This window comes from Gavia stellata, chromosome 9 (genome assembly GCF_030936135.1).
Source record: "Gavia stellata isolate bGavSte3 chromosome 9, bGavSte3.hap2, whole genome shotgun sequence".
Taxonomy (NCBI): Eukaryota; Metazoa; Chordata; class Aves; order Gaviiformes; family Gaviidae; genus Gavia; species Gavia stellata.
Genome location: NC_082602.1, coordinates 30,893,078 through 30,920,666, shown reverse-complemented (window position 1 = coordinate 30,920,666; position 27,589 = coordinate 30,893,078). Strand labels below are relative to the sequence as shown.

Sequence of the window (27,589 nt, the reverse complement as noted above, 5' to 3'; positions counted from 1 at the left end):
AATTTGCCAACTCTGAAAAATCTGCAACTGGTACAGACACCATCAGTCCACCTTAGCAGCTGGAGTTGTTGGGAGTACATCCCCACGGTACTCTGCTTTCATCACTGGCTTTCTACAGAACTGAACTCAAGTAATGTCTCAATCCTGACATTCAATACCCTCACAGGATGGACCCATGCTTCCACTGAATGAGACAATCTCTTGTAACGCTGAACTACGCCCTTCTCTGAGGATCTGCTGTAGGATCAGTCAGCAACAAAGACGAGGCTTGCAAAACTCAAAAGACAGTTGTCTCAGAGGCTGGTGCAAGAGTAAAATTAACTTTTGCAAGAGAGGAAAGTAACAGCAATACTGCACCACTTTCCCAACAAACAGCAAAATTTATTTCTTGAGTTTTAATTAACAATAGAAATAAGCATATCCAGACCTTTGTCAGACAATGGATGGGGCAGCTAAATAAGGAAGTGAGATATGTATATTCTTATTTAAACTTTAAAATGCATACGGCATGCAGATGCTATTTTGACAAGAGAGTGGAACCTAAAAACCTAGAGAGCTATTTCCTCCAAACTCGTATCATTGTCATACAGATCCAATTATCTATTACAAATTAATTCTTCTAGTCCTTCCAGCGCATTTTTTATCCCTTTGTCTCTGTCAGAATGCTGCTATCACTACTTGCAAAGAAAACCAACGGAGGAGGTATTTCCCCATTGCCTAGTGATGCAAACAAATAATCTAGCTTTTCTACACTCTCCTGCTCATCAAGCTGAACTGGGTTTGACAACTGGAATGTATTAATTAAACCCTTGCACATTTAAGGGGAAAAGAGTCACTCTGCCAAATAAAATGGGACAATAATGAGGACAGCATTGGAGCATCTCTACTGAAAAGTTGCCACATTTCTAGACATGTATTCATTCACCCACTCATCCCTCCCCCCTCCCCCAGGATCACCGGTTTGGTATGAAGTTCAGAAACAAGTACAACAGCAAGCAGCAGAGGAGATAAGTGGGCGCAGTGTGTATTTTTTAATTTCCTGTATTAACGACATGAGGAATTAGTTGTTTTTAAAAGGATCATGTATTATTTCCTCCCACTATTCTTATGAAGGGAAAGCACAAGACTAAGAAAGAGGTCCACACTGCGCCGTGCAAACACTCAGAACCAAGGCCATTTTGAGCTGCTCAGGAAAGGCAGAGATTTACCATCACACATGGGATCTCAACAACCCTTTTTGGGTTTTACAAACTAATGCCACTATGGAGTGCCCCTTACTTTTGTAGAGCAGTATGCAACCGGGGAAAACACTGCTTGAAGGCTTAGCTTCTCCAACAAATGGACCTGGGTTCATGGCAGGAGGAGAGAGAATACCCAAAACTCCCTTTCCTCCTTTCTAGACTGTATGTCAGGACACCAGTTTGCAGTTGCAATCCAGGCAAGCCCAGCTGCGGCAACAACAGCACTGGTGGCAGACGGTCACCTGGAGTGATCGGTGCCATTGTCAGATGGCCATAAAGAAAAAGTTCTGTCACCACATCCTCTAACAACCATTGTGTGACAGAGGTTTTCAAGGATAGCCTGAAAGGGAGAGCAACGCACCTAACACTTGGAAACAACTAATTGCTTGAGAGAGAGCGTAAACGTAGTAAGTAGGCCACACAGATCACATCTTTACCACCAACATGTTGAACCGTTTATAAGAAAGTTTTGTAATTCTGCATAATTAAGTCTCTTAATAATGTAGATTTGAAGACTACAGAGCCACTGTGCTTAAGGTTGATGCTATTTTAATTACATAGAAAAGACATAATTTGGGAAGAAGCCTTGCAGTTTATTACATTTACTTCTGTCAAATAACTTATAATTGTGTGCCAAGGTGCCTGAGAAAAGTATTGTGGGTTTTTTGCCTTTTTTAAACAGCTTATGCCACTCGAAAAGGATTACTTCCTTTGTAAATTGCTGTTTCAACTGAAGGGTACCAATTAATTAAGCCATTTACATAAAACTGTCTTGGATCAGCTACCTACAAAGATAAAGGCTGAAATCTACCTTCTAATTGAACAAATAAAGTTTTAAGAATAAATATATGTTGGTAATTATCTGTAATAATACAAATTAGGAAATTTAGCTGATAAAATGAATATGTCAGAAATTAAGACTAAATTCTTATCATCCAAATTGAATAAGGAACAGTCTATCCAAAAAACATTCTTCTAATTTATCTTTCATTTATTGTCACATTACATATCCTTGTATCATTTGATGTCTTGCCATATCACATGATGCAAACTGAGAGGAGTGGAAAGTGTCTATATTTCAAGGGATGTCTTCATTCTAATTAGATTTTTTTTTTCTTTTTTTGTTTGGGGGTGGACAGGAGAGAAAAGAAACCCCTCTATTTTTCACAAATAGTCATTATACACAGCAGGGAATGATAAATGACATAATTTAGCAAAATAACCTGGGGTACTTTAACACACACAATCAAAAGTAAGCTGTTTGTTTATCTAACTGTATGCAATTGATATGAGTTCATAGTACACTAATATAGCAAGTAAAATAAAATATGTGTGTCTTTTGTTGCAATAGTTGTAGCAGGAGAAACACAGCTTAGAGCAAAATCATGGTGTCTCTAGCATTTAATTACAATCTATATTTTTTCCTCTATGCTTAAAAGAGGAAATTGTACAAAAACTTCTTATGTCAGTGGAGAAACAGATCTATACTGGAGATTTGCATTGCTGCAGCTACAGCAGCACAGACAGACGGAGCCCATGAAAAATAATTTTATGTTCAACCTCTAGCACAGAAGGTGGTTTCTCATCCTCCACCTGTGTGGTGGTTCAGCTGATTAATGGTCTGACTGTGACAGCTGTTACACATGCAGAACTTGCACTGAAGCGAGTGGTGGGGTTTTTTGTCTGCATAATGACTCGAGGACACAATTCCGAGTCGTATCACACATTCTGAGTCAGGTCTCTTCCTTTCCTAATTATTGCATTCTTTGCTAATGGATGGGTTACATTTTCTTACAATATATCCCAACCAACTGTTCTTGCCACACATAAATCAAGCTTGTAATACTAAAAATTTAATCTAGGGAGGTTTCATATTGAAGCTTGCTATATCTGTCTCCAGGCAGAGATTCAGGATCTCAGAAGCAGCTGAGATTGTGCATTACACGTGTGCTTGCACTTACCAAACCAGATCTCTAAGACTTATGAAAACATTTATGTATACAACTTGGAGTACTCCGTAGGAGTATGCATCTACATAACAATAAGCACAATGGTAAGTATTTGCAAGATCAGGGCCCAAATCAGCAAGAGATTTCACACTGCAAACATCCCAATTTCAATTTTTACTACTGAACAATAATAGGACATTCAGTCACGATTACTGGGTTTCTGTATTTGGAAACAGAGCTGAGAAGGTTAGCCCTTCAGGGCAGAGGACAGCCCTACTCCTAGGTTTATGCAGAGCCTCCAGTCTGTGGGCCGCCCCTAGAAAATCCAAATACCTGGCAAATAATCATTTAATACTATGTCTGCTGTCTGATCCTTGACTGCAGTACCTCAAAACTTTATAACATTTTGTAAAATCATCTGAACTGAGTTACTGAAAATTGTCTTTTTACTTTAGCTATACAGCAAACTTATTCCCTGAGTACAGTTCCACCCTCTCCAAGTTCACAGCTGAGTTGCTGTTGTTGACTTCAACAGTTCAGTGCTGGACTTGTACCTCCTTGTTGTGCTCTTGCCTGCTGGGGCTTCCCAGCTGGACCCGCAAGATGCAAACCCAGTGCCCAAGTCCTCTCCCCACAGACCGATGCGATTTCCCACCAGGAGTAAACACTGGAGGCATCTTGCGAGGGATGGCACCGAGCCTAGAGAAGGCTAAGTGGAACGTGTGTGCGCGTGTTGTGCGTGGAGGGTGCAGGCTGTGATAATTAGGGAGGAGAGGCCAGCACTGCAATAGTTTGAGAAGAGATGAGCTGCCAACATCAACGGGTCACACGTCAGAGGAGCTCAGTGCATTAGTCAGTGACCAGGAACTGGTAACAGAGAGCTGCTGGCTCCGTGTCAACTCTCATACTAAATCACTTTCAGGAGCTTTCAGGTACCTGTTTTTGTGATTTCTTCAGCTCCAGTCTAAAAATAACACTAGGTAAATGCGACAGGCATTTACCGAGGCATTTTACAGACAAAACAGGGTCTCTCTTGCCCTATTTTTATACATATTTCAAGGAAACATCACAAAAAAGGATATAACAATAGAGAGAACTGCACATCTAACATCATAAGCAAAAATTAAACACCTTTAGGGATACACCTTTGCACAAGCATGCACACACATAAACCAAAGCATAAATACACAGATGTAAGTGCACAACAGACGATATTATTCATGAACTTACATAATGAAGACAATGTGTCACTTCTTGATCCAATCTTTACCACTAGTCTAAAATTATCTGTAAAATATGATGTACAAACCTAAAACAATACAAGAGAAAACTTGTTTTCTTTTCTCTTTCTCTTTCAAACAGTGTTTCAGAAAATCCCTTTGCATTTTATAACCTCTCACAAAATTAAGTGTCATCCAGGTAGGTTTACTGATCCCTGGCTTAACAAATATTACAAAGGCTCTCTGCCTCTATGAGGGTGCACTACCACCTACTAGAAAGCAACACTTTCATTTTATGTTCAGCAAGTAAGGTATGATGAGTACAGTCATTGCAATGAGAACCCATAAATGCATTGTGCGTGGTCATTTCATGACAACGGAAATAGATAGCATATAAATACCACTCACCACATTACAAATAACACACATACACAATACCATCCTCCCACACTTCTCCATCCATCCTGCACCACAGTCACTGGTGCTAACCTGGTTAATAAAACATGATTTGGTCCCTAAGAATATGGTTTGACTTTCACCGAGCAGCTCATCTTTCCTCCTTTGCCTGCGGCTCTTTTATTGTTCTAGAAGATGGCACCACTTTGCAAAACACTTACGGATGCACCGTCTATGGAAGACACCATTGCTTCACTGTACATGTGTCAAAAGTTAAATTTCTTCTGCCACTAACAGCAAGTGTCTTCTAGAAGAGACAATCCTAACTTGAGAAGTTATTCAAAGGGTAAATGCTGTCTGTGTTTACAAAGAAGGTCTACCCTTAGCAGAAAATCTAAAATGTTCTCCTTTGCAGGAACATACTAATTTCTAATTTCAATATTGATTTGAACAAGAGAAAAGAACTCTACCAAAGCTGCATTTTTTACAGTTGATGTTTTAACTTTACACCAAAAAGTTAAGACCACCGCTGCACACATGTAAGGCTGCATCTCCAGAATGGTTCATTTCTCTGAAGTCTATCTAGAAGCTGGCCATAGGTAAACAATTCAGTTTTAAGGACATTTCTATTTTTGTAGCTGCTGGATCATTATCTAGGTGGATCTATTGAGCTATAGGAAGGGGATGGTCTTATGAAAGAAAGATCATTAGCTCTGAATTGCTCATCCCATTGCTGCTGTTTTCTGTGATGCAACAACCTTTGGCATATACACTTGAAACTATGTCACACTTGTCTCCTTTAGTGGATGTAATGCTAATGAAAGTTTTCTGGTTAATGTGTCTGGAAGCTGACTTCATTTGTACTCATAGAACAGGTAGACAGTAGTCAAAAAGTTGCCCCATTGCCTTTACATAAAAAGGAGTTTGAGAAATGAATTCTAGAAATGAAATTATAATTCAGTTTCTACTTCTACTTTGCCCTAGATGACTTAGACATTACCTCATTGACAAGGATCAGAAAGAAACCACTGTTTCAACTTGCCAAGCCTGTGGCTAGAAGTGACATTCTGAGTCTGATCTTAAGTAACGATCCCTAAGTAAAAGGCTATATAACTAATTACTAACCCCTTGAGCTGTCTAGGCTATAGATGGCACCATCATACACTATTTATTTATTTGGATGAAATTCTGTATCATAATATTTCAGCAGGACTACAGTGACCTGGCAAGATACTACAGAGATGGATGACTTAGATATGCCACAGATCAGACAGATATTCTTAGCAAGTGTATGACTTTCAAAATGTTAAAACATATGAAGCTACTTATCAAAAAGCAAAACATACTGCAGATTTCTTTTCTGATTTTTTTTTAACTTTAAGAACAGCATATAAAGAAACAATATTGAAAAATCTTAATTTTTCATCAGCCAGCTCTATTCCTAATTATTCCTATATTTTATCCTCTGCAGATGCCAAAGATAAAATAGAAACATAATTAAATGAAAAGCACGGAGGAGATGTCCTGAACCTAAATGTGTCTAAGATAACCTAGTTTTTGTAATCTAAACAAACCTCTCTTTAAACAGTTCTTCTGCAGTGTGCCTCACTTGGAAGCATCTTCATTTCCACGTGAAAATCACAAAATTGAATTCCTGACACCAATGCAACTAAGACCTCAAGAGCTTTTCTTCCTTAAAATGTACAATCATTTCTCACTGGCTGACACTAGCTGTTGACCTGTGTGATTTGTTATCTTCGACATAAAGTACACAAAAAGCTTTAGAAATTCCACATACAGGACCATCTGGTTAGTGTTACTCCATTTATTCCACTCTTTTTCCATTAAATGTTTGAACCAGAAGTATACGAAACACTAATAATAAGTAGAATGTTCAACAAATGTTAATGACTGACTATAACTTATCACATTTTTCATTCTAAATTCCTCATGGAAGCAATCCGTTTGTTTTTAGAAACCTTCACCATTAGAGAATTTTCTCACTGGCCTGAAGAACTGATATTTTTCCTTTTCATAATACTTGCCAGTTATGTGTGTGTAGAATTCAAACACAGGGAGTTAAAATGGTACACATTTTACTTCTGCATCCCTTACAGATGCTTAAGTCCTGTGATAGGACTACGTCTCCATTGCTTAATGCGTTGAACACGGAAGGTATGTGCTGGCTTTCAAGTCCATGGCAAACAATATTCTGTGCAGAGGTGCACAGGGTCATTTTCTGAAGTTCAGACGTGGCTATGAGTGGGAATCCATTTTCTCATCCTACAAAAATTTTCCAAGCCCACATCAGCTTGCAAACCAATTATTTTTATATGATAAATCAGAGAAGAAATGGGCACACACTCATCCCACTCCAGAAAAGGCAACAGCTCCATAATTATCGTGCTCCCCTGTGATCTGAAAGATCAAGATCCTATTCCCTAATTCAGACTGAAGACTCACATTTCACACATCAGCTGAATTTTCTGTCTACTGACTCTTCCAGGGAAGATGTCTCTGTTTCTCCTGTTGTAATTATTAATTTCCAAATTCAAGTTATTCATAGCAGCAGACATTTGGATCCACCTCCCGCAGCTCCCCTAGACACAGCCACATGACTATTTGGATAGATGAGAAAAGGGCAATGGACACTAGGTCTGTATGTATCTCTTTCTCTCTCCTTTTAACCAGAAACTGTATCTTTGTCAAATATAGTAGGAAAGGGCACAACAGCAGTGTTGTGTGGTTGATTTTTTGGGGGGGTGTCTAAAAAACCTCTCCCTATCTACGCTGAAGTGCTACCACGCTCATCTGTGCACATAGGCATATCAGATAGCATCCACAGGACTCAGGGCTTTCCAAAAATGAGAACTGAAGATTGGGCATATTGTCTCTCCAGCCCACTGCTCACACCAGACTGAAAGCTAGAGCATTTCCCAGCCACCTCACTCCACCACCATCATGGAACAGAGGTTTTTGGGCCCCGAGAAGGAGATTCTTTCTGTACAGGATCATCAAAGGTTTTGCTTCCTTTTTAATATTAACTTTTTCTCTTGCAGTTGTTTTATAAGCTGCAGACATCAGGTACCCACTGCCCTGACAGAAGAGCCAGAAAGGAAAACTGATGTGTCCCAACTCAGCTTTTTATTCTAGCAGCTAGCAATCACCTCTCAAGCTTTTGAGTTCCCCCAAACTCTCCATTCCAGTCTGAAAAGAATAGTTGAGGCTCTTGTCAGAAAGTGATGCCGCTTGGCGTATCGGCCAACACCTGGAGTATGATGGCGACTGCAGGGCAAGTGAGTTTTGAGAGCCTAGCTACCCTCCAATGCATTGTCAGGCTTCCAGTGACTGACTGAGTCAAGGATGGGCCTGGAGTTTTTGTGCCACTGCAATGCATTGAATAAAACATATTTTAGATTGACTCCCTTGCATTTATGTGCATAATAGAAATGTATATAACATACATTCAGGGGAGAAATATATTCTAGGAGCGCACCCATGTTCATCACGTCAGTGAACATTTCATAATCTATTTTCATATTTGCAACAAAACAAACAAGTGCTAGATTCCCGAAACAACAATAACCCCTTACTGAATCTATACATGTAGCAAGAGTAAAGTAGGAACAGGATAATGCATGGCTTGAGAAAATTTTAAGAAACTGAATCTCCTTTCATATCATCTCAGGTTCATCCATTCAAACACTATTATAAATTTAAGAACTATAATGAATTTTGTCATGGGTGGGGGTTTGGTTTGAAGCAACAATACTACATTTGATTCAAGAATAATCTATTGCGACCTATAATACCAGTGTGCCAGCTTTTTTAAATTAACTGACCACAGCTAGCAAACAGCTATTAACATGGTGACTGTGTGGGGATACAAAGATATGCAGTGTCTGTGCTGCTGAACCACGAAGTATTTTTAAAAGACGAAAAAATTACAGAGGACGGCCTCCCCCTCCCCAACTGGTCACTAAGACAATGAACTTATTCAATCTTTACAATCTTTTGTGCTTCTTTATAGGAATATTCCACCAATTTCCAAAATTATAGCTGGTGGTTGGCTTAATATGATTTGTGCACTAAACAAATGACAGTGTTCACAACAGGGCTAAGCATTATATTAAATCAGTGATTAGTGCACCCTTGTATATATGTCACATGTCAAAACCATCATACAGCTTTGCAATTGATTATAAAATCCTCTGTAAGTATGTACAGTAATAATGCCACCCTGACATCGAAACATCCAGACACAGCTTACTATTCACTGTTAAATTCATCCATTCAGCGGCATTGACACCAACCTTTTCTATTTTCTCTTCCTAACGAACTGCAGATGTGTCTTTTGTGCAGGAGGCAAAAACAAAAGACTTAAGGAATGACCTTCAACATAGCAATATGGGTATGAGTTGGCAATGGCCACACGAGCAGTAGGGCTGGCTGTGCTCTTCCCAAGAAGGATGGAGGCACCAGTGCACCCCACTGGTCTCCAGTGGCACGGAGGACATAAGTGATGAGGTCAAGCTAAATCCTGGGGCTCCAACCCAGGACAGAATTAAGCTGCTATTGCACTAACAGGCCAGTTCAGATCATCTGTTCTTGCCTTTCCATCAACAGATGGTTCATATAAGAACACAGTATATCCTCAGCATGGCAAGAAGTTATGGTTTTTTTTCAGATTTTGAGGAATATGGTTGCCTAAGGACAGATATGTGCTTTGCTATAAGACTGCCTGGTAGTAAACACCCTTTTAAAAAAGCCAGTAATTTTTTTCAGAAGCAAATAATGAAAACTGCACATCTGAGGACATAATGAAAACAGTGTTTTTAACAGACTGAGAAATCTGTAAAGCTGACTTTTAAATGATTATGACAAATCAACAAAGCAACGAGTCCCTTCTTGTAATAATTTTAAAAAATGCAAATGAAGAGACTGGTGACTTTTTTTTTCCAGCAGGGAAGTACACTTTTGTCCTATTTCCTTATAATAAAGAACAAGAAAATTCTTCTGGCTCAGGCAATATAGCTGTTCACCTCAAAGGTAGATGCCAGGCTTAGAAAATGTCTAGTGATAATTCCTGAGTTTCAGAAAGCAACTGTGGAGTTGGTTTCGATGGGGATACATACAAAGCCAACATTACAAAGCATCTCTTCCTTCTGCTTATTGAAAGAGCAGCTTTGGAAAAGCTTGAAGAATATTTTTGATACCGGCATTTTCTTTGCTCATCACTTTGACCATTGTTACTCCTCTTTGCTGTGGTTTCCCTTTTTCTGTTATATAAACATAATCTACTTGCTTTTTCTTTCAAAGCATTCTCAGCCTAATCCCCTCCCAACCTATTCTCATTCATTTATTCCAGAGGGGTGAGCTCCCACCTCCAGTCAGCCCCTGACAGTAGGCTCCATCACCCATTTGTTACCTTTTCAAGCAAGGATCTTTGTGCTTTCTCCCCTGCTGCCCCCATGCTTGGGTAGAGCTCCTTGTTCATGTCCACAAAGCTGCCTCGTTATCCTCCTTCAAATCCCCTCTCAAGCCTCCTCTTAACTCTGATGCCAGAAAAAAAGCTTGACAATGGCTGTGCTGCTGCAATATTGAGCCCACTACCTATGAAGCCGACCTTCTTATTCACTCCTCGTGCTTCCCCATCTGCTTACATCCACCTGTTGTCTCCTGCCTTTGGGTTTAAAAGTTATCACAGCAGAAAGGGCTAAATCAGCTTGAATTACTCTGCATTTGCTGAGAATGCATATTCCTGTCAACTGACATGAGGCAACTTGTTACCCTGAGAAAATATCTTTATATGCCTCAGCCATCTGGATGTAATTCTCCGGAGGGGGCAACTCTTTGCTCTGTATTTGTATGCTGTCTGAGCGTCCTGGTCCTAGCTATTTCATAGCACAAAAACATTGCTGGATATATAATAAGGATTAATGTTTGCTCTTCTAGACACCTACTTGTGTGTGTTACCAGAGCTTGGGAGCCTGAGCACAGGGACAGAAGACAGAAAGTTTACTAAACATTTGAATGAAATATGGATCAACCTCTCAGAGTATTGAACGTATGGCCCATATTTAAATATGACTAACACACAGGCAAAATTTTGGTCTGATAAATATTTAGTAAGTTGGGTGATAGACATATACAGCTAAAAACTACCTGGTAATCCATCCATTAATACAGTTACCGTGAGTTGGAGGTTAAAAAAGCTCAGCTTAAAGAGCAACATCATCTATCTCTATCGGGTTGCTATTCCCACTGCCTCTTCTCCCACCCCATTGGACACGTAATAGAGCAGCATCACTCAGTCTAAACAGCTTCACAGGCAGGATTAAAACTTTCAACTACTGGGAAATTATCTTATTTACAAAGCCAGATTTTATTTTATAGATGAAGCGGTTTTTGAGTGATGCTATCCGAAGCAGGTTGGTGCTGTACAGGATAGGGAAGAAGACTTCCTCTGAGTGGGGAAATCAAGTCTCTGAATTGTTCAAAGTACGGAAAAAACATTTTTGATTGAAACAATCAACCCAACTTGCAATCTGGCATTTAGTTAGGGGGAAAAAAAAAAAAAGAGGTATTATTACTCTAAAAGTCAATACACAGAATTCAAAAGCAAAACTCTCAACCTTTACCTTTGTCCTTGCTTATTGTCTGAGGGTGAGGCTAGAATTAGTCCTTGCCTAAAAATCCCATTTAGGAAAGTGTGGGATCAGTTTCTTCCTTGCTTTTTTAAAAAAAACTTTTACAAGTGGAAAAAATCCCACAGAGGCTGCAGGGTAATGTTTTTCATTAACCGGAACGCACATTTTCAGAAGTAAAACTGCATGCTTTTTTCTGGCAATAATTAACAAATTATTGTATATAATTTTTTTAAAATTACTCCCCAGATAATGACTTTTCTGTTTCTTTACACCAAGGAATATTGCCAACCTGCTTGTTTTTAAGAACAAAGAGAGAAGTCCAAAGCGCATTGCTGCAAGCCATATTTCCAATCCCTATCTTCTGCACAGTTTTGAACTATAAAAAAGAAAATCTTTTTCTAAAACTTAATATAGAAAAATTAGCATGACCAAAACAGTTTCAAACCCCAATCTTCAAATGAAAGTGCAAAATGAATTTGAAACTGCAAATGAAGTAACATTTGTTTTAGTAAACAGCAATTTGTACAGATAAGGTTATTTACACAAGAGCTCAACACATTTTTTTCCATCTGTATTATTTGACAAGATGGATCCAAAATTCAAGAAAAGTAAAATTGAATAAACAAGGGTATCTGTATATTCAAAAATCGATTTCTTTTATTACTCCACCTAATACTAAATCAGGACAATGCAACTGCCATTTTAAGGAAGTCTTACAAAGTTTGAATGAGCAAGTGTACTTCATTACAAAAGATAAAAGTTTCTTCTTCCCTACAGTGAATACAGGTAATTTCAGAAGCTGTGGCTTATAATTATTCACTGCTGAAAGGCTTTTAAAAGGTCCATATTGAAAACAGTGACCCCCAGCTTCCCCTCAGAATGAATGGAGGTAAAAATTCTCATTTTGCTGGAATGCTGGTTGATAACTGTTAGGCAAAACATGCATTTCTTCATTACAGTGTGGTCTGCAGGTTCATTTAAATAACAATATCATCCAGCATAAAAGTCACAAAAGAATTATCTGGCAATTTCAATATGTTGAAATGTATTATTAGTGCTAACAATGGGCACCTCGAGTAAATAAATGAATGTCTTTTATTGGCAGCATTACTTCCGATTATTTAGCTTTATGGAATAGCAAACTTTATAATTCAACACCTTGGTCAAGAGTGTTTGCTTGTGTAACTTTTGAACTAGAATTGACATTTTAAAATGTTTCCCCAATTTCCTCTTCCTTTCCCCACTGTTCCCAAGAAAGTAAAAAAAATACATTGCCCAAGTACAGGGAGCAGTATTTTGTCCTTTTGTAAGATATTCAAAGAGCCACCTTCATACTGTTGTTATTTTTCATGCAAAAATAAACCCCAAATCCGGAAATTAGATTTTTTTTTTGCAAAAGATACCAACCTAGTATTCATAAATTATATCAACAGTATACAAAATGCTTCAACAGTCTTTTCTGACCTGCAAATCCCACAGATCTCACAGAAAAATTTAACATTTTAGAATCTTATTATTACAGGAATATCATCTGTATCTCAAGAGATTCCAACCCAATTCATTACCATTAAGACACAAATTACAGCACAAGAGGCATACAGCCTCTGGGCTTGATACGGTGTCCAAAACCACACGATGACTGCAAATGCTCTCTTAGAAAACGTTCCCACTGCATGTCTTCAAACAGCTCCAGGAGGAGGAGCTGTGTTGGCTATCAGAGATCTCACTGCACTTGACTTTGCAGGGTCTTTTCCCTTAGCTGCCTTTCAGATACACCGTCCTCCTCTGCCATGCCAGCCCTTGGTCACCTCCCCTTTGGATGACATTTCTGCCCCTACAGCAGAGCTGATGCCACAGAATGGTTGGCTTGGTGCAAAGCTTGGCGGTTCAGCTTGTGTTGCCCGCAAAGGTTAAGTTTGATTTAAGCCTCTGGTCTTCAGACTGAAATGACTGAATCACGCCCCTCCCACCCCCGCCACCCCGTTTGATTTTGTCAGGTCTGCTGTAGGGTTGGTAACCTTGGGCGGATGGATGGGATGAACAGCAAAGAGATGGTAATGTCTTACACACCACGGCTAGATTCCTTGGAGTACATCTGTCAATATCCTGCATCTACCAAGTTTGTTAGTCACTTCTTCGCATCCAAGATATCCACTTAAGAGGATACCCAAAAATAAATCACCTCACAGGAAATGGCAGGTTCTATTGAGCCTAAAGAAAGAAAAAGCTTTTCCCAAAAGAGAGTGAATACAACCAAGTTATGCAGCATGAATTGGGCAAACATATTTATACCATTAACACGAAGACGATCCTAGAAATGGATGGAGACTGCTGGGGTATGCTGAACCAGACAGCAGCTTTAAAACACAGATATAATAAAATGATCCTTTCTTTTCTATCAGTGTAGCAAGGATGCAGTTTGTCATTCAGGAGGACAAAATTTGCAGGTAAAGAGAAATACAGTTCTGTTTAATGTTACCTATATTGCTTCCATGACAATACATGGCCTGGCACAGTATCAATGTCAAACAATTGCAGAGTTTATAATGACTGACAAGATAGAAGTCAGTCTTGTAATTAAGGCAGCATATTCAGGTACGGGAAATCAAGGCTCAATTCTCAATGTTGTAACGCATTCTCTGCACCACCTCTGGTAAGTTACAATCTGTGCATCTGGAGCATTCGGCAGAGATAACACTACTCCCTTCTCCCTTTCTTTGTCTTGACAACCAAGATTATTAACTTACCAGTGCAGAGGATTTCTCTTAATTTGTGTTTATACAGTAATTTGTACAACATGGCCCTAATTTCAGATGGAGACTCTATGCACCACTATACTTCTATGTAAAGCCTGGCTAGATTTCTTCACGTCCACAGAGCCAAATTACAGCAATTCATTTAAACAAATTGAAGAAGGGCTTGTATATGGGAAGATGTAACATGTGGTTAGCAAGGGGGAGTTTCTTGTACTGTTAATCCAATTCCAGGGTGACTGCTGGGAATCTTCTTTACTCAGTAAAGCCCTTAATTATGAAGAGAGTCTACACAGAACTGCTGAGGACAAAAACAATGAACAAGTGTCATGGTTAAACTATCTTTGCTTTTATAATTGGCTCCTTTCAAATGTCTAATAGAGAAGTCTACAAACTCAGAACCACTGGATCAGAAGCACTATATTGTTTTTATATGATATGTCAATGCCATCAACATCCTGTAGCTAAAAAGGTATGTTCATCGGTGAAAGTATTTATAAATATTACACAAGTGCTGTAGGGAGTAAACAGCAATGAACAGTAGTAGCCTGTGACGTCTCCAACATGTGATACTGAAAACCCAAAAAGCAATTTGGCACTTTCAAACTCTGGCACTAAATATGGCAGAGTAATGTGTTTCTACAGCTCTCATTCTATACATGTGTGATCTCACCCTCAGGTCTATAGCCAAATACAAGAAAAGAAATAAGGGGGAGCTGCAGAAACATGTGAGAAAGAAATACTAAATAGTAGATGATTCTCCCACCCCCATTGCTATGTGGCACAGAGACAACGTTAGCAATGGAAATTCTGCTGCAGGCAGCCAAAAATTCAAAGAGAAGAAGAATCCAAGCAGCAACAGACCTGCAAAGCTCAAGAAGATCCTACAGCCAGACTTACAGCCTGTCTTAGGTTCCCTGCACAGACAGGCCTGATTGAGCGTGCCATCTTTTTTTTTTCTCTTTTATGTAAGCATAAAAATGGTTCATTGCTCCTGACTTCAGCGTATTTTTGATCTAATGTGCAAACTGGTAGACACTCCCACACTAGAGATCGATATCATCCACATACTGCAAAGGGTTCTGATAAAGTATTAACTTAGTGCTCTGACCAGTTATTAATGGAAGCTTTCGCAGTTATTACAACCGTCATGTCAAAACTCGAGCCAAAGGAATTTACCCAGGCTCTGTCCAAGAATATGACACAGGAATGTAATACGCATATGGCAAAGATTTAATGTATGTAATGACTGCTAGGCAAATGATGTTTTTATTGTCCAAGAAACAATGGCATATTCAAATCCGGTATAAGTAAGGAGTGAATAATGATGTTAGATCATCGCACCACGAGGGAAACAGAGAAGAAAAATTTGTTGCAAATTTTGTCTCTCTGTGAATGAAGTAAAACGATACAGAGGACAGGCAGACCATCAGGAATCCAACTGCTTTCGGAAAGAGGGGGGGGCTGGCATTTTTTTATTGCCAGCAATTTTCTAATGAACTGTTGACAATCACAGATGTTCTTACACCTCAAACAGCTGGGGTTCTCAAAAATTCACCATGTGGCCAAGCGTCAAATTTTAACTGGCTTTTACCTGCCTTTGCAGTTCTGACTACTGAGAGCAAGCTAGTGGTTTACATTTTTGCTGTTGCTAGTTGCTGGCTAAATGAAATAGTTTTCACACAGAAGTAACAGTAGCTCGCCTTTGCCCTGTTGTGTAGGTAAACACTGCAGCTTAAAACCAGGAGAAAACCAGGAGTAAACAACAAAATGAAAGGTACCTTGTAAATAGCAACAATAAAGGCAAGCAAATTTATTAGTTAGAAAGAAATATACCATTTTTCACTTAGCTCTTTAAAAGCATCATTAAAATGTGCACAAAATCACCAGATTTCCACAGCCCTCTCCCTTTTTTGGTCACCAAAAAACCCAATTAAATATGGATTTGTAACCAATCCCCAAGCCATGAAATTGTCACAGCAGCAATGATACAAGATTTAAGGTAAAAAATAAACATTAAGAATTAAAAACATGGGACTTGCTATCAAACAATCACTATTTCTCCAAGTTACAGGGATCCTCTGGTCTTTGTGATTGCAAACGAGAGCATTTACTGAGACAGCTACTAAAACAGGATGTAAAAGGATCTTTACAGTCACTGCTCTGGTTTGATTTCCTGAAACAAATTAGAGTGAATTCAGAATTGCCCTGGATTACACAAGAAGCCAAACTCTATGAGTCTAAGAAGTCAATTGGAGACCACTGCTTTTACCCAGTTGCATCCTCTAATCCAAGGGTGGAGTAACTGCCATACATCTCTCCACAACTTGAGGGTCTCAAAATGCCTTAGTTATTTTCCCGTGACAGGCTGTGCCATCTGATTTTGACAGAAAACAAAAATGGAACTTTTAGATGGGACTTTTTAGAGGCTCTTTTATATGGGAACTATCCCAATCTTAAACAGTTTTCTTTTACTCTAACAAATACTGTTCTTGTTAGCTTATGCTAAAAGAATAGCGGTTCACATAAACTGGTACCTCTTGAGTATTCTCTCTCAAGTAAGGTATTTCTGAACTTGATAACGTCACCTGAAACATTCTGTCTTTTTATGACCTAGCAAAATGGCTGGTATTCTAAAATTGTGTTTATTTTTAAATTGTATGTATTTGATGGTTGGACTTGTTTTTAATCATCTAATACAGAAGTGATGTGCTAATAAGGACAACAGAAGTACCTGAAGATACCTTTCATTTACAGATTTCAAATTTAAGATCTCCCAACACTTCGTGAGAATTGTCACCTTCACTTCAAAAAAATGGAAAAAAATAGCAGAAAACATGTTTCATATAGTGAAGAGAGAGAAAAAAGTCCAGCCAGATTACATATTCCAGTCTGGTGTTTTATTGCTAGATGGCACAATCCAGATCTCTGTTGCCAATTAATGCATACAAAAAGTAAAACAAAGAAATTAACTACAACTGGTACTTTAGAACAGGTGTCACAGTCCTGGTAACAATTCTTCTGATGACTTCTACTATGTATTATTAGCACGTGTTACTTTTAGTCTTGCAGATTGAACTACAACAGGCTGTCACACTGTGGTTCCTCCCGTATGGGAACACTGCACCTAGTGTCCTCCTTACACAAGCAGGACCGTCAGGCACCGGGGCTGTTGGCCCAGGACCACCATTAAGATACCAAGATTGCTCAATGCACCCCAGCGCCCAGAGCTCCCATCTGATTAGCAGTTCATGCTGCTTCACTCTTCAGGGGCATGGGAAGACCTACAGCAAATGCACCCAAACTTTCGTGTTTAATTTGCTCTGCCCTTATGCATTCACAAGAAACGCATGGGAACAAGTGAAAAAACAGGCACAGCTTTTTGTGTGTCACTGACACACCATGTTGTGGTACTCTCTAGGCTTAGACTGAATTTCTCTAAGATGGGACTGCACCACATAACTTATTGAATCATGGTTTCTCCTCCTCTTGCGCAGAAAGCCTCTCTCTTCTTCTGTCGTCTCCTTCAGTGAAAAAACAACCTCTCTTAGGAGAGACTGCCTTGCTTGTTCTCCCCTGCCCAAGCTCTCTGCGTATTCTCCAAAACTTTATATTTTAAAGGACTGTGCTAAAACAACTGGCCTGTTGTTCTATCTCAGGTGACTTTTTTTGTTTCACACCCCAAGCCTGTGTCAAGAAGCCAGAATGAATGGGATTTCAAAAGCTGGTCCCATCCTATTGTGCTATGAAGCATCTTTTGAAAAGGAGCCGGCCTGTCACTCTGTACGGTTAGCACCTTCTCCCTTCCCAGGGAGTCTCAATTCAAAATGGAGATAAGACAACAATGGAGAAGGTAAATTAGCCCAATGAGTTGCAATGGAGATTGCAATCAGGTGTAGAAACACAGTGTACCTATGATTTCAAGGGGAATTTGTGGATTCTACAGAACACTCTCATATAATCCAGCATCGCTGTATACATGTATGTATTGTTGTTGCTTCAGCATAGTTTGATAGATACAACAAACATAACGAAATACACTTTTGATTAAAAAAAATCAGGTTTTTGAAAAAAACCTCCTGTAAGACTTTCCTCAGATACCTGCAATATAAAAATTTCTCTGTCTCTTTTTCTGTCACGTAGTTCCTTCCTTTTTCTCCTCACCTCATAAAAAGTAAATCATCCTCTAAAAAGCCAAGTAAAATTTTAAAGCAATATTTTTTTCTGGAGTCATGTAATATTTGGCTCTGTTCCAACTCTTATGCAGGAAATATAGATAACAGCTAAACGGCAACGACACTTTCGTCGAAGATCTGTGTAGATCTACTGTGTAGATCTAATGTCTTCTCTCCTGAATGAAGTAATTGGTTTGATTGTAAATGACCAAAAGCTCTATTCTACCAAGTTACCCAATACACTAAAATAAGGCAAAGCTACTGAAAACTACCTCCATGTGAGCTCCTAACTCATAAGCACTTATTTATCTTATGGTCTAGTGTGAGCTCCAGCCAAAGCTTTTTTTGGTTAACCGTCTGAGAGGCCAGCAAAACCAGAGGTCACTATGGGGATGTGGATGGACAGAGAGTGTTGACACATGTGACAGCAGATTACATTGGACTGACTGAAGCTGTATCCTGCTGAGCTCCTGGAGGTTATCGCCTTCACTGGAGAGGTGGCTGGATGGGAAATGAATCTACTTGTGAACAGCTGCAGTTTACAGCCCAGTATTATACTGTAAATTAAACCAATGTCAGGCTACATTAACATAGCAGATTATAAACAGTGGTGGAGGAACAAATGCACATCCCATTCAGCTATCACCACGGTGGTTGTACTAACTTCCCAAAGAAAGGCAGTACGTACAGCCATGAGTAGAAACTGCTTCAGCCATGCTACCTTAATTCACTGTTGAATGTGTCTATAAACCCCAGACTTAATGCATGAATAAACCTGGTTTCCTTTGTGAATTGAGCTGGGACACAGGGAAAAAATATTTAGTAGAAGAAAAAAAAATATTAGAAGTAAAAGCAGGCACAGATTACAATCACATTGAGTTTTAAAATATGAAATGAATGAGTAAGTACTCATCCCAAAGCCTACAAATGTTGTATAATCACTGTCCTCACTGCTTAAACAGAGGTGATCCAGAGACACGGAGATTACCAGTGGGGCAAGGAGGACTGCAGCAGGGATCCAGCCCAGAGATCAGCTTGAAGCTTTGAGGGATAACTTGCCTCCTGCCCTTCAAAGCCAGGCCTAGTAACAATTTGAGAAGATGGACAGAACAGGTTAAACCCAGACACACTGATTCGTGTAACAGGCTTGGGGCAGGAGGCAGGTGAGGGGCAGGAATGATGTTTGGCATCTCCAAGATAACTAAGTCTAGACCCCTGGAAAACATGTGGCATCTACACATGTGACATATAGGTGGAATTTAAGCACCTCTATTTAAGATCGAGAATTGCAGCTTTGGCAGAGAAGATAGAAAGTAGTCCCTGCCCAGCCTCTCTTTAACCTGGCTCCTATGTTTAGCTCAGATTTATGAATCCCATGCTTGGAAGCAGGCCCCTAAAAGATAGGAGTGGCAAATTTCCTTTGCACAGCCAGGGCTTAAATGTCCACTGTTAACCAAGGGTGAATGGTATCACCAGATAAAACCTTTTGAACGCACAGTGTCAGTAAAACACACTTAAACATACTGACATATATAAAATGTTTTCCTAGTGGCATATTTCATGAACTCTAACCTTACAAAACTTTTGCATTTATGGAAGTTTTGCCAATGGTGAAGTGTCACTAGAAATGTTATATAATTAGGATTAAACACAAGAAAAAATAAAGACTTAAAATTGAAACTATCCATGAAATCACAAGCGTTCGCTTTACTTAGATTGTGGAATTGTATTTGCAACGATGCCAGAACAGTATAACTAGACACGTTCAAAGAGTAAAGAACAAATAATAACTAGTTAAATGCTATGCAACAGCCTAAAAATACTGTCATTAAGTTAAGAAAACGGGTTCTCCTAGAACATTAAAACTACCCATTAAATGAAAAAACTAATAATTGGTACTACTGAGTTGTGACACTTTGTAACCTGTGCAGGAAAGCAGCAAATGAGATCTCGGGAAAATCACTGGAAGCAGAATTTAACTTGTACTGTAACATTATCATAGTCATCTACAGTCTAGAAAACTACAGAAAGATAGATAATAATGGTAAGGTTCTTAAAACTATGAAGGGAAGGAACTCCTGAACCGTGAATGAAACTTACATTCTCAAACTACCTGACTGCGTTATGGTACTGGAGGAAAATGTTCTCTGAGAACTGTATCATACCAACACACAACCTCATGAGCTTAAAGTCAGTGCTCCTTCTTTAATCTTAATGTTCTTGCATGGTTAAATGTTCCCAGCCACGTGGAAAGAGAGAGGGGAAGAGTGGGGGAATTCAAACACCAGCCCTACTCTTTGCTACTGTTGCTTTTCCCACACTTAATCCCCCTGATTTCACTGCCACAAAGCCTGTATAAAATTGAGAACAAGCCCAGTTGATCATATCAGTTATTAAATTCTGAATATGAATATATGCTTTAGCGAGGGACAGGTTGGAAAGAGCATGGACCAAATTCAGCTTGGGTGGAACTGCTAAGAGACCAGTGGTTTAAGAACCACCTTCAGCTTTTGATGGCCAGAGTCCCCTGTTAGTATTTGCAGGACTTCAGAAGAGGAGAAACAGAACAAGAGAGTTTACATTGGACCTCTCAAGTTTGCTCCGCTCAGAAATGACGAGAGCAGGACAGTTGCTCCAGGCTAGGGGGTCTGCAGTTTCTGCAGCCACAGAACAGCACTGTGGCCTCTCTCTCTCTTTGGGACTCTATGCACAACCTGAAGCTGGTCAGATTGAAGGACTCACTGATCCGCTGCATCTACAACTTGTAGAGTGCTAATGCTTAGTCTCCATGAGAATCTTTTTCTGGCAGTGCTATGCTGGCTAGGAACAAGAAACACAAAGCCAAACCAAACCCTGCCAACATTATTTTTCCAGCAAAACTTACAGAGTTAATGTAGCAGTAGTGACAGAAACACGCTATTGTTGACTCAGCTGATGTCCTTCAGAGAAGCAGTGTAGCTATGCCATGGATAACAGACCACTGGCACCAATATCAAGTTTGGCACCGACCTTGATTAGGGCTGGTGCCAACTACAATGAGTTATGACACCTTCTCAAATTAAATATGGCAACAGATTCACCAAAAGTTCCCTGTGAGTGAGATATACTAGTAGGAAAAGCTCCTCATGCGAGTATGCAATGGATCACCTGTAAGGTGCTTCAATGAAATGACAATACCTAAATGGCTGCTGGAACGGAGTGGCAGCATTATTGAACCTAGACTGGAACAGGGGTGACACAGCTTAAGAAATAGGCTGTTGACTAAGCAAGGGGAAATGTCAGCCTGACAACAAGGTAATCGGAAACGATTGCAGACTCTCTCTTTGTATCTAGATCTGCATGTCAAAGCCACAGTGGTTTTGACAACGACCATCAATTTACGGGTCGGCTACAATATTTGTGTCATCATCTTCCATTGACACACTGAATTAATTCATATTTATTTTTTGAATGACTCAGGGCAGCATGTTACACAGGCAGTAATAATGCTTGAATTAGCACAAGGTTGTGCCATCAGTGGCTCTTAAGCTAATATTACTAGGACAAAACTAAAATCCCATTAAAAGGAGAGCATGTTCAGCACTGAGCATTAGAGAACAGTATTTACATACTAAATCTTATTGATAAACACTCTAGTATAGTGAGAAAACAAAGAGATATTAGCCTGAAATATTTAAGTACTGAGTCTAATACTGCTGAGCCAGCATTAGCTGTCATAACTGATGGGAATTGTTTACACAGACGCCATTCCTTCGGTTACACAAACAGATGCCGTGTAAACACCAGACCGAACACATTGGTACGTGGCCCCATTCCAGGCTACTCGGAAATGCAAGATAGTTCCAGTCTCAATGACAGCATCACCCCCCAGCCAGAGCTCACAAAGCAGGGATGAGGCAACCTACGCTGAAATTCCTCACTCAGGACGTACGTGTGACACTGGGCAAGTCGCTTTCACTCAGAAGAAATTTTTTCCACTCCTGCAAAGCCTGTTTTTCTCCCACGGCTCTTTAAGAATTATGGCAGAAAGTGAAAAGATGAATGTTCTTAATTACTCCTATGGAAAAATCCTATAGGATTCAGTAACTGGGGTGGGGATGGGTTGGAGTTTTACCTAGGATGACAGAAAAGATTTCTGCAATGGAAACTTAGACGATGATTCAAAGCCTTACAGAAAGAATACTCACTTTCACTAAATTTGAATAGACTTGTAAGAAAAAGCTTCAGAGCCCTGCTGACACTAGATTTTCTTACTAAAATTCACTATTTCTTTTTAGAGGAGAGAAATATTTCTCTCAGTATCATCATCTAGAAGCTATATTTTTCTCATGTCCCATTAAATACCTTTTTATAATCTCCCTGTTCTTTTTTAATATTAATGTAATGTATATATCCAGTTATTTTATAAACTTTGCCAGCATATGACATGATGCTAGTGCTCACAAAATTAAAGCTGGCTTCATTACATTTTACTTCAGGATAGTTATCAGGGGAACACTGTCTGATTCAGAAGAAAGAAAACACACTTTCTTCTTGCATTAGAATGTTATCAACTTATGATACCTAAATAAACTTTACTAGGATGAAGAAGTTTACTATACACTCATAAAATGGACCCATTGCTGAAGCTCCTAATGTTTGTTTGACGTTTTACAGCTGATGGGAAAGGATACTAAAAGGCAATTATGTGGTTGAAATGGAGTTTCATAGTTTACAGACTATTTAAGGTAAACATTCACAGCAGACACTGGATTTTGTACACGAAAAGGCACCAGCTACCCATTTGAGCCATATCCTTATAAAATCTATCCAGGGTAACATCATCACATTTAAATCACATTAATACTACTAACTTGTTTATTTAGCTCATTTTTGAGTAAGAAGGGGTCAAACCAATTTGATCTGCTGTTTACCAAAGCGGTAGAGCTCATTAATAGTGCTAGCAAACAATTATCATAGCATGGTGAAAGTCAGCCTACCAAGAGGAAATGTAAAAGCTTGATAGGGAGACAGGAAGAGTCAGAAGGGCTGAGCATTTCTCAAGGATGAGTTTTCACAACACGGGTCTACAGTCCACATCAAAGTTAACACAACGAACTTCATTTGATAATGTAAAAAAAGTTTAGTTGAGAATCTGGAGAATTTTAAACCTCTTGAAAGTGAAGGCCAGTGAAGAAAAGCTTCCTCCCACAGCTCTGTCAATTCTTCTCATTCAGACCTGTAATATTCAGCTTGAGCTTCTAAGACCATGACCTCTTTAAAGCAAAGCCACAGTGCTAGGCATTCCTATAAAGAAACTCAGCTGAGAACAGACAACTCTCTTCACAAACTACAGCACGTCTGAAGCGAGGTTGCAAGCATTACAAGCGAATGTGTTAATCGCCATCTCACTGGCCTCCATCATCCTTTCCCTATCATCCCCACTTTAAAGAGCCTTTTCATAATTTATTGTCTGGAAGGCAAAATATTTAATGCAAATGTATTCAGGAATAGTATGCAGGAGGTTCCTAGGTTCAACTATCCATTTCTTGCCTTATCGACAAAAGCATTTTGACTGTTTAATAATAACAAAAAAATCCACATTTTAAATCCCTTGGAGAAGATATTTGTTTTCATTAGGAAGCTGCTGATTAATTTAACCCTGTGTAAGCACCATATTTAGCTACCATTAAACTGAAAAATACTTAAGAGTAATTAACACGGTATCTTTTAAGAACTTTCTTCTAAAAGGTTTTAAGAACTTGTGTTTGTTGTTTTCTGTCAAGATAACAGAAATGCATACTTTCTTCCTCAAATAACTGGAATATCAGAGCAGGTACCCCGCATGAGAAAGGTGTTTCTACCTCCTTTCTGGGATGCATCAAAATGTGCTTGAATTACTCTTTAGAGAACCTGATGTGGATCAACACTCTCCAGTGCAGCTCCTGAGGTTCTGTCACAAATCTGTTAGGTCTCTTGAGGACTCCAGAAATTCATTGTACCTTGGCTTGTCTGTTTATAAAATTGGCAGGGCATTTTTAATTGCATTCTCAGCTCATGCACTTGTCAGTTTATTTTGGGGAATAAAATTTGTTTCAAACCTTGAATTACACAGATTACAATGAAAGATTTTTTAGAGTGTTAGCTGACTAGCTGTTAAACAAAGAATCCTCTGGTTTCTTAGAGTACTTCATGATGTGCGATGGCTAAGAAATACGTGCATCAATAAAACTTTTTAATTGTCATTATATTAGTGACTATATCTCTTGAGGACAGAATTATGAAAAGCACTGTTGTTTTCATATGTAAAAGAAGGTGTATTTCAGCTGGCTGCTAAATGTAACTAGCTAAAACTGAGGTCCATCACTTTTACTGTCAATACTTCCTTACTTCCCAAGGAGTCAATTAAGCCAATGGAACCATTCACAGAACAAGGATATTGGAATTCAGCCTCTAAATCAGTCTGCTAACTGGTTAAATTGTGCTTACTTAGGAAATGGTTAGAAAGTAATTCTAAGTTACAGCATAAATAGAGCAGAAGTGCTCTACAGCCAGACAAAAATCTTGGACTGCTCCAGCAGTTAGGGGAAGTTAAGCCCCAGTTTTGGTCTAGTTTTTAAGGAGAGCTGTGGGCTATGTTATATACCAAATGGAGTGCTTCCTCCTCTCTTTTCCCAAAATAAAGCTGTATTAGTCATAGTGGAAATTCTTCGTTTAACATGATCTTTGACCTTGCGGAAATTAGAAGCACAGCACCTTCAGCTTCTAGTTCATGACTTATTTGTCTCTTAGAAGGAGGCCAAATTTCTTTTGACGGACAGAAGTTGGATATGCTTTTAACTTGCAAATAATAAAGACATTTCTTGTACTTATTTAGAACAAAACCTAGGAGAAAAGGTCTTTGAGAGCAGAGCAGTTCTGGAAACATCTTGGCACTAACTTAGCAGTAAGAAAAGGTGAGAGGAATGTGAACCAAACTACAGGTGCTAGGAGAAAAAACACTTAATGCTCTACATGTTAAATGAGTCCACAAAGGCCTTTGAGAACCATGTACTACAGAATTAAGGGGCCTCAAAGCTTCCCCATTGAGATATCTCAAATTTCACTACTGTAAGAGCTTGCCATTACATAACATAACCAGACCCCAATATCACTTCACAGTGCATCCTGATGCTGATTACATGTCATGCTCTAGACTTCACTAGAGAAACAATGGCGTTTGAAACCAATACTCAAGTGCAGTCTTAAGCTTTTTAAGTTACGAGTTACAAGACCTTAAGGGGTTCTACAGTTTCCTCTCCAGGGCAATAACCTAACACCCCCCAAAGGCTTCTGGCATTGCAGGGGAAAGAGTGTGTGGGCCTTTCTGGCCAGCGTTCAGCACTGCGAGAAGGACAGCAGGGCAGGCACGGATCCTGGTACGGATCCTGGTACGGGAGGCACCTGGTGAGGTGCAGAACCCACCTGGGAACAAATCAGTTAATTAACTCTCTGCAAAACTCAAAAAGTACAGGGAGATTCTAAGCGGTTCCATGGGAGGTAAAAGCTTTCAGAGAGAAAAGAGAGCTGTGACAAAGAAGTACAAGTACACACTGCTATACGTGACCAGAAATACATGCATCCGTTCAGAGGAAGTCTCAAAAATAACAAACTGCTTAGAAAAGTTGCAACATTTAGGACCTAGAGATCACTGCCCAGTCTCAAAACATCTCATGGACAATAAGCATCTATCATCAAACTGTCAGTTCAAAACACTGTGGATTATGTGGTTGTGGGTCATCAGTTGTCCACGAGAACAGCTGGGGAACTTGGATCAAGTTGCTTTCACTGTATTAAAATACTGCAGTAACAGGCTAGTTTTCTTTGCAGGTGTGATACAGAAGAATACAAAGTCACATTCTTCAAAGTTACCTCCAGCCTTGTGTGAAGGATAGTTGTGCTGTATCAGAAGCACATCAGAAACTGTTCTGGAGTCACTATTCAACCTAATGATCCCTTGAGACACCAAGTTATGCCATCCACAGACGAGCAGACAGTAAAAGGGAAGGAAGGGTACCTAGCAGAGGGACTCAAGGATGATGGTCTGCACAAAGGCCAACAATACAGAAGTCTTGCCAGGGAATAAAATACTTTCCCATCTTCCTTCCATCCCTCTTTGTCATTAGCCCTTTCCATAGGTAGCTTATCATAGAGCCTTTTTACATAAATACAATTATCAGGTTAAATCAAAACAGGATAGTAATGGAAATCTGTGGAATCCTTGTAAATGCAGTGTGACATCTTACATTTTATGACATAAACTAATTAAAACATGCTTATATTGTTTCTGGAACAGCATTTGAACTCAGCGAAATAAAATATTTCATAGACATCAACAGGGAGAGAACGGGAAACTATCTATCCCATCGCCAACCTACAGAAACGTCATGTGTATCCACCAACACAGACAAAACCAGGCATACACACAGAGGGGTGGGGTGCAAAGCTACAATTTTGTTCAGTCATGAGAAACCTCTACAGTCAGCAGTTGATGGTCTGAGAAAAGTGTGAAAAGCCAGAGACTAAAGACATGATTCATTTTCACAGGAAAGCTAAGACTCCCCCAGTCATTTGAGGTTCTTCAAGAAAAGCCCATCGAAACTGAACAGGCCATTCTAAAGCTTCGAATTTTTTTGTGACTCTAGGATGCGATTTCTCCTTGAGTTTTGGTTCTGCACATTAGATCTCAGTAAAGAGGTTCCCAAGAGAATATCACTTCAAGCATCCAAAACAAGCCCTTTTTATATGTGGCAAAATAAAAGCATGAAAGACCTGAAAAACACCATTAACATTTTTAATTAGTCCTGTTTTTCAAAAACCTGATTTGTATCTCCTATCATATTTAGGCAATAATTTGTTGGCCACAGATGTTGCTCCAAAATTGGAAGCAGAAGTTCTTTTTATTAGGGATTTTTAATAAGGAAGAGGAAGACTCATCTCTAAAACAGAATAAGGTAACAAAATTTTATAAAAGTGTTTATTTAATAAATCAAATATATAGAGTCTTATTACAAGGCAAAGTAGTAATTTTTTGTTGTTTCATAATTCCATAACTATCTAATAAAGATCCCAATTTTGTACACAATCTATTTCAGTTTCTCGGTATGGTTTAAATGTAAGGCAAAAGGTCAAAACACAACCTTAAATATTTAAACTGGTCAATGACGGTCATACTGTCAATGAATTA

At 39.2% G+C, this 27,589-nt stretch overlaps 1 protein-coding gene across 5 annotated transcripts in view; it reads right to left on the bottom strand.

Moving 5' to 3' along the window:
* Positions 1–27,589, bottom strand: part of VTI1A (vesicle transport through interaction with t-SNAREs 1A) — a 275,458-nt gene that overhangs the window by 48,205 nt on the left and 199,664 nt on the right. The window contains exon 9 of one of the 5 annotated variants that reach the window (XM_059821210.1): positions 11,811–11,832. The exons of the other annotated variants lie outside the window; for them this stretch is intronic. Coding sequence (XP_059677193.1) covers positions 11,811–11,832 — 22 coding nt within the window. Of the gene's footprint in view, positions 1–11,810; positions 11,833–27,589 lie in introns of those variants that run through there. 5 annotated transcript variants of the gene reach the window in all.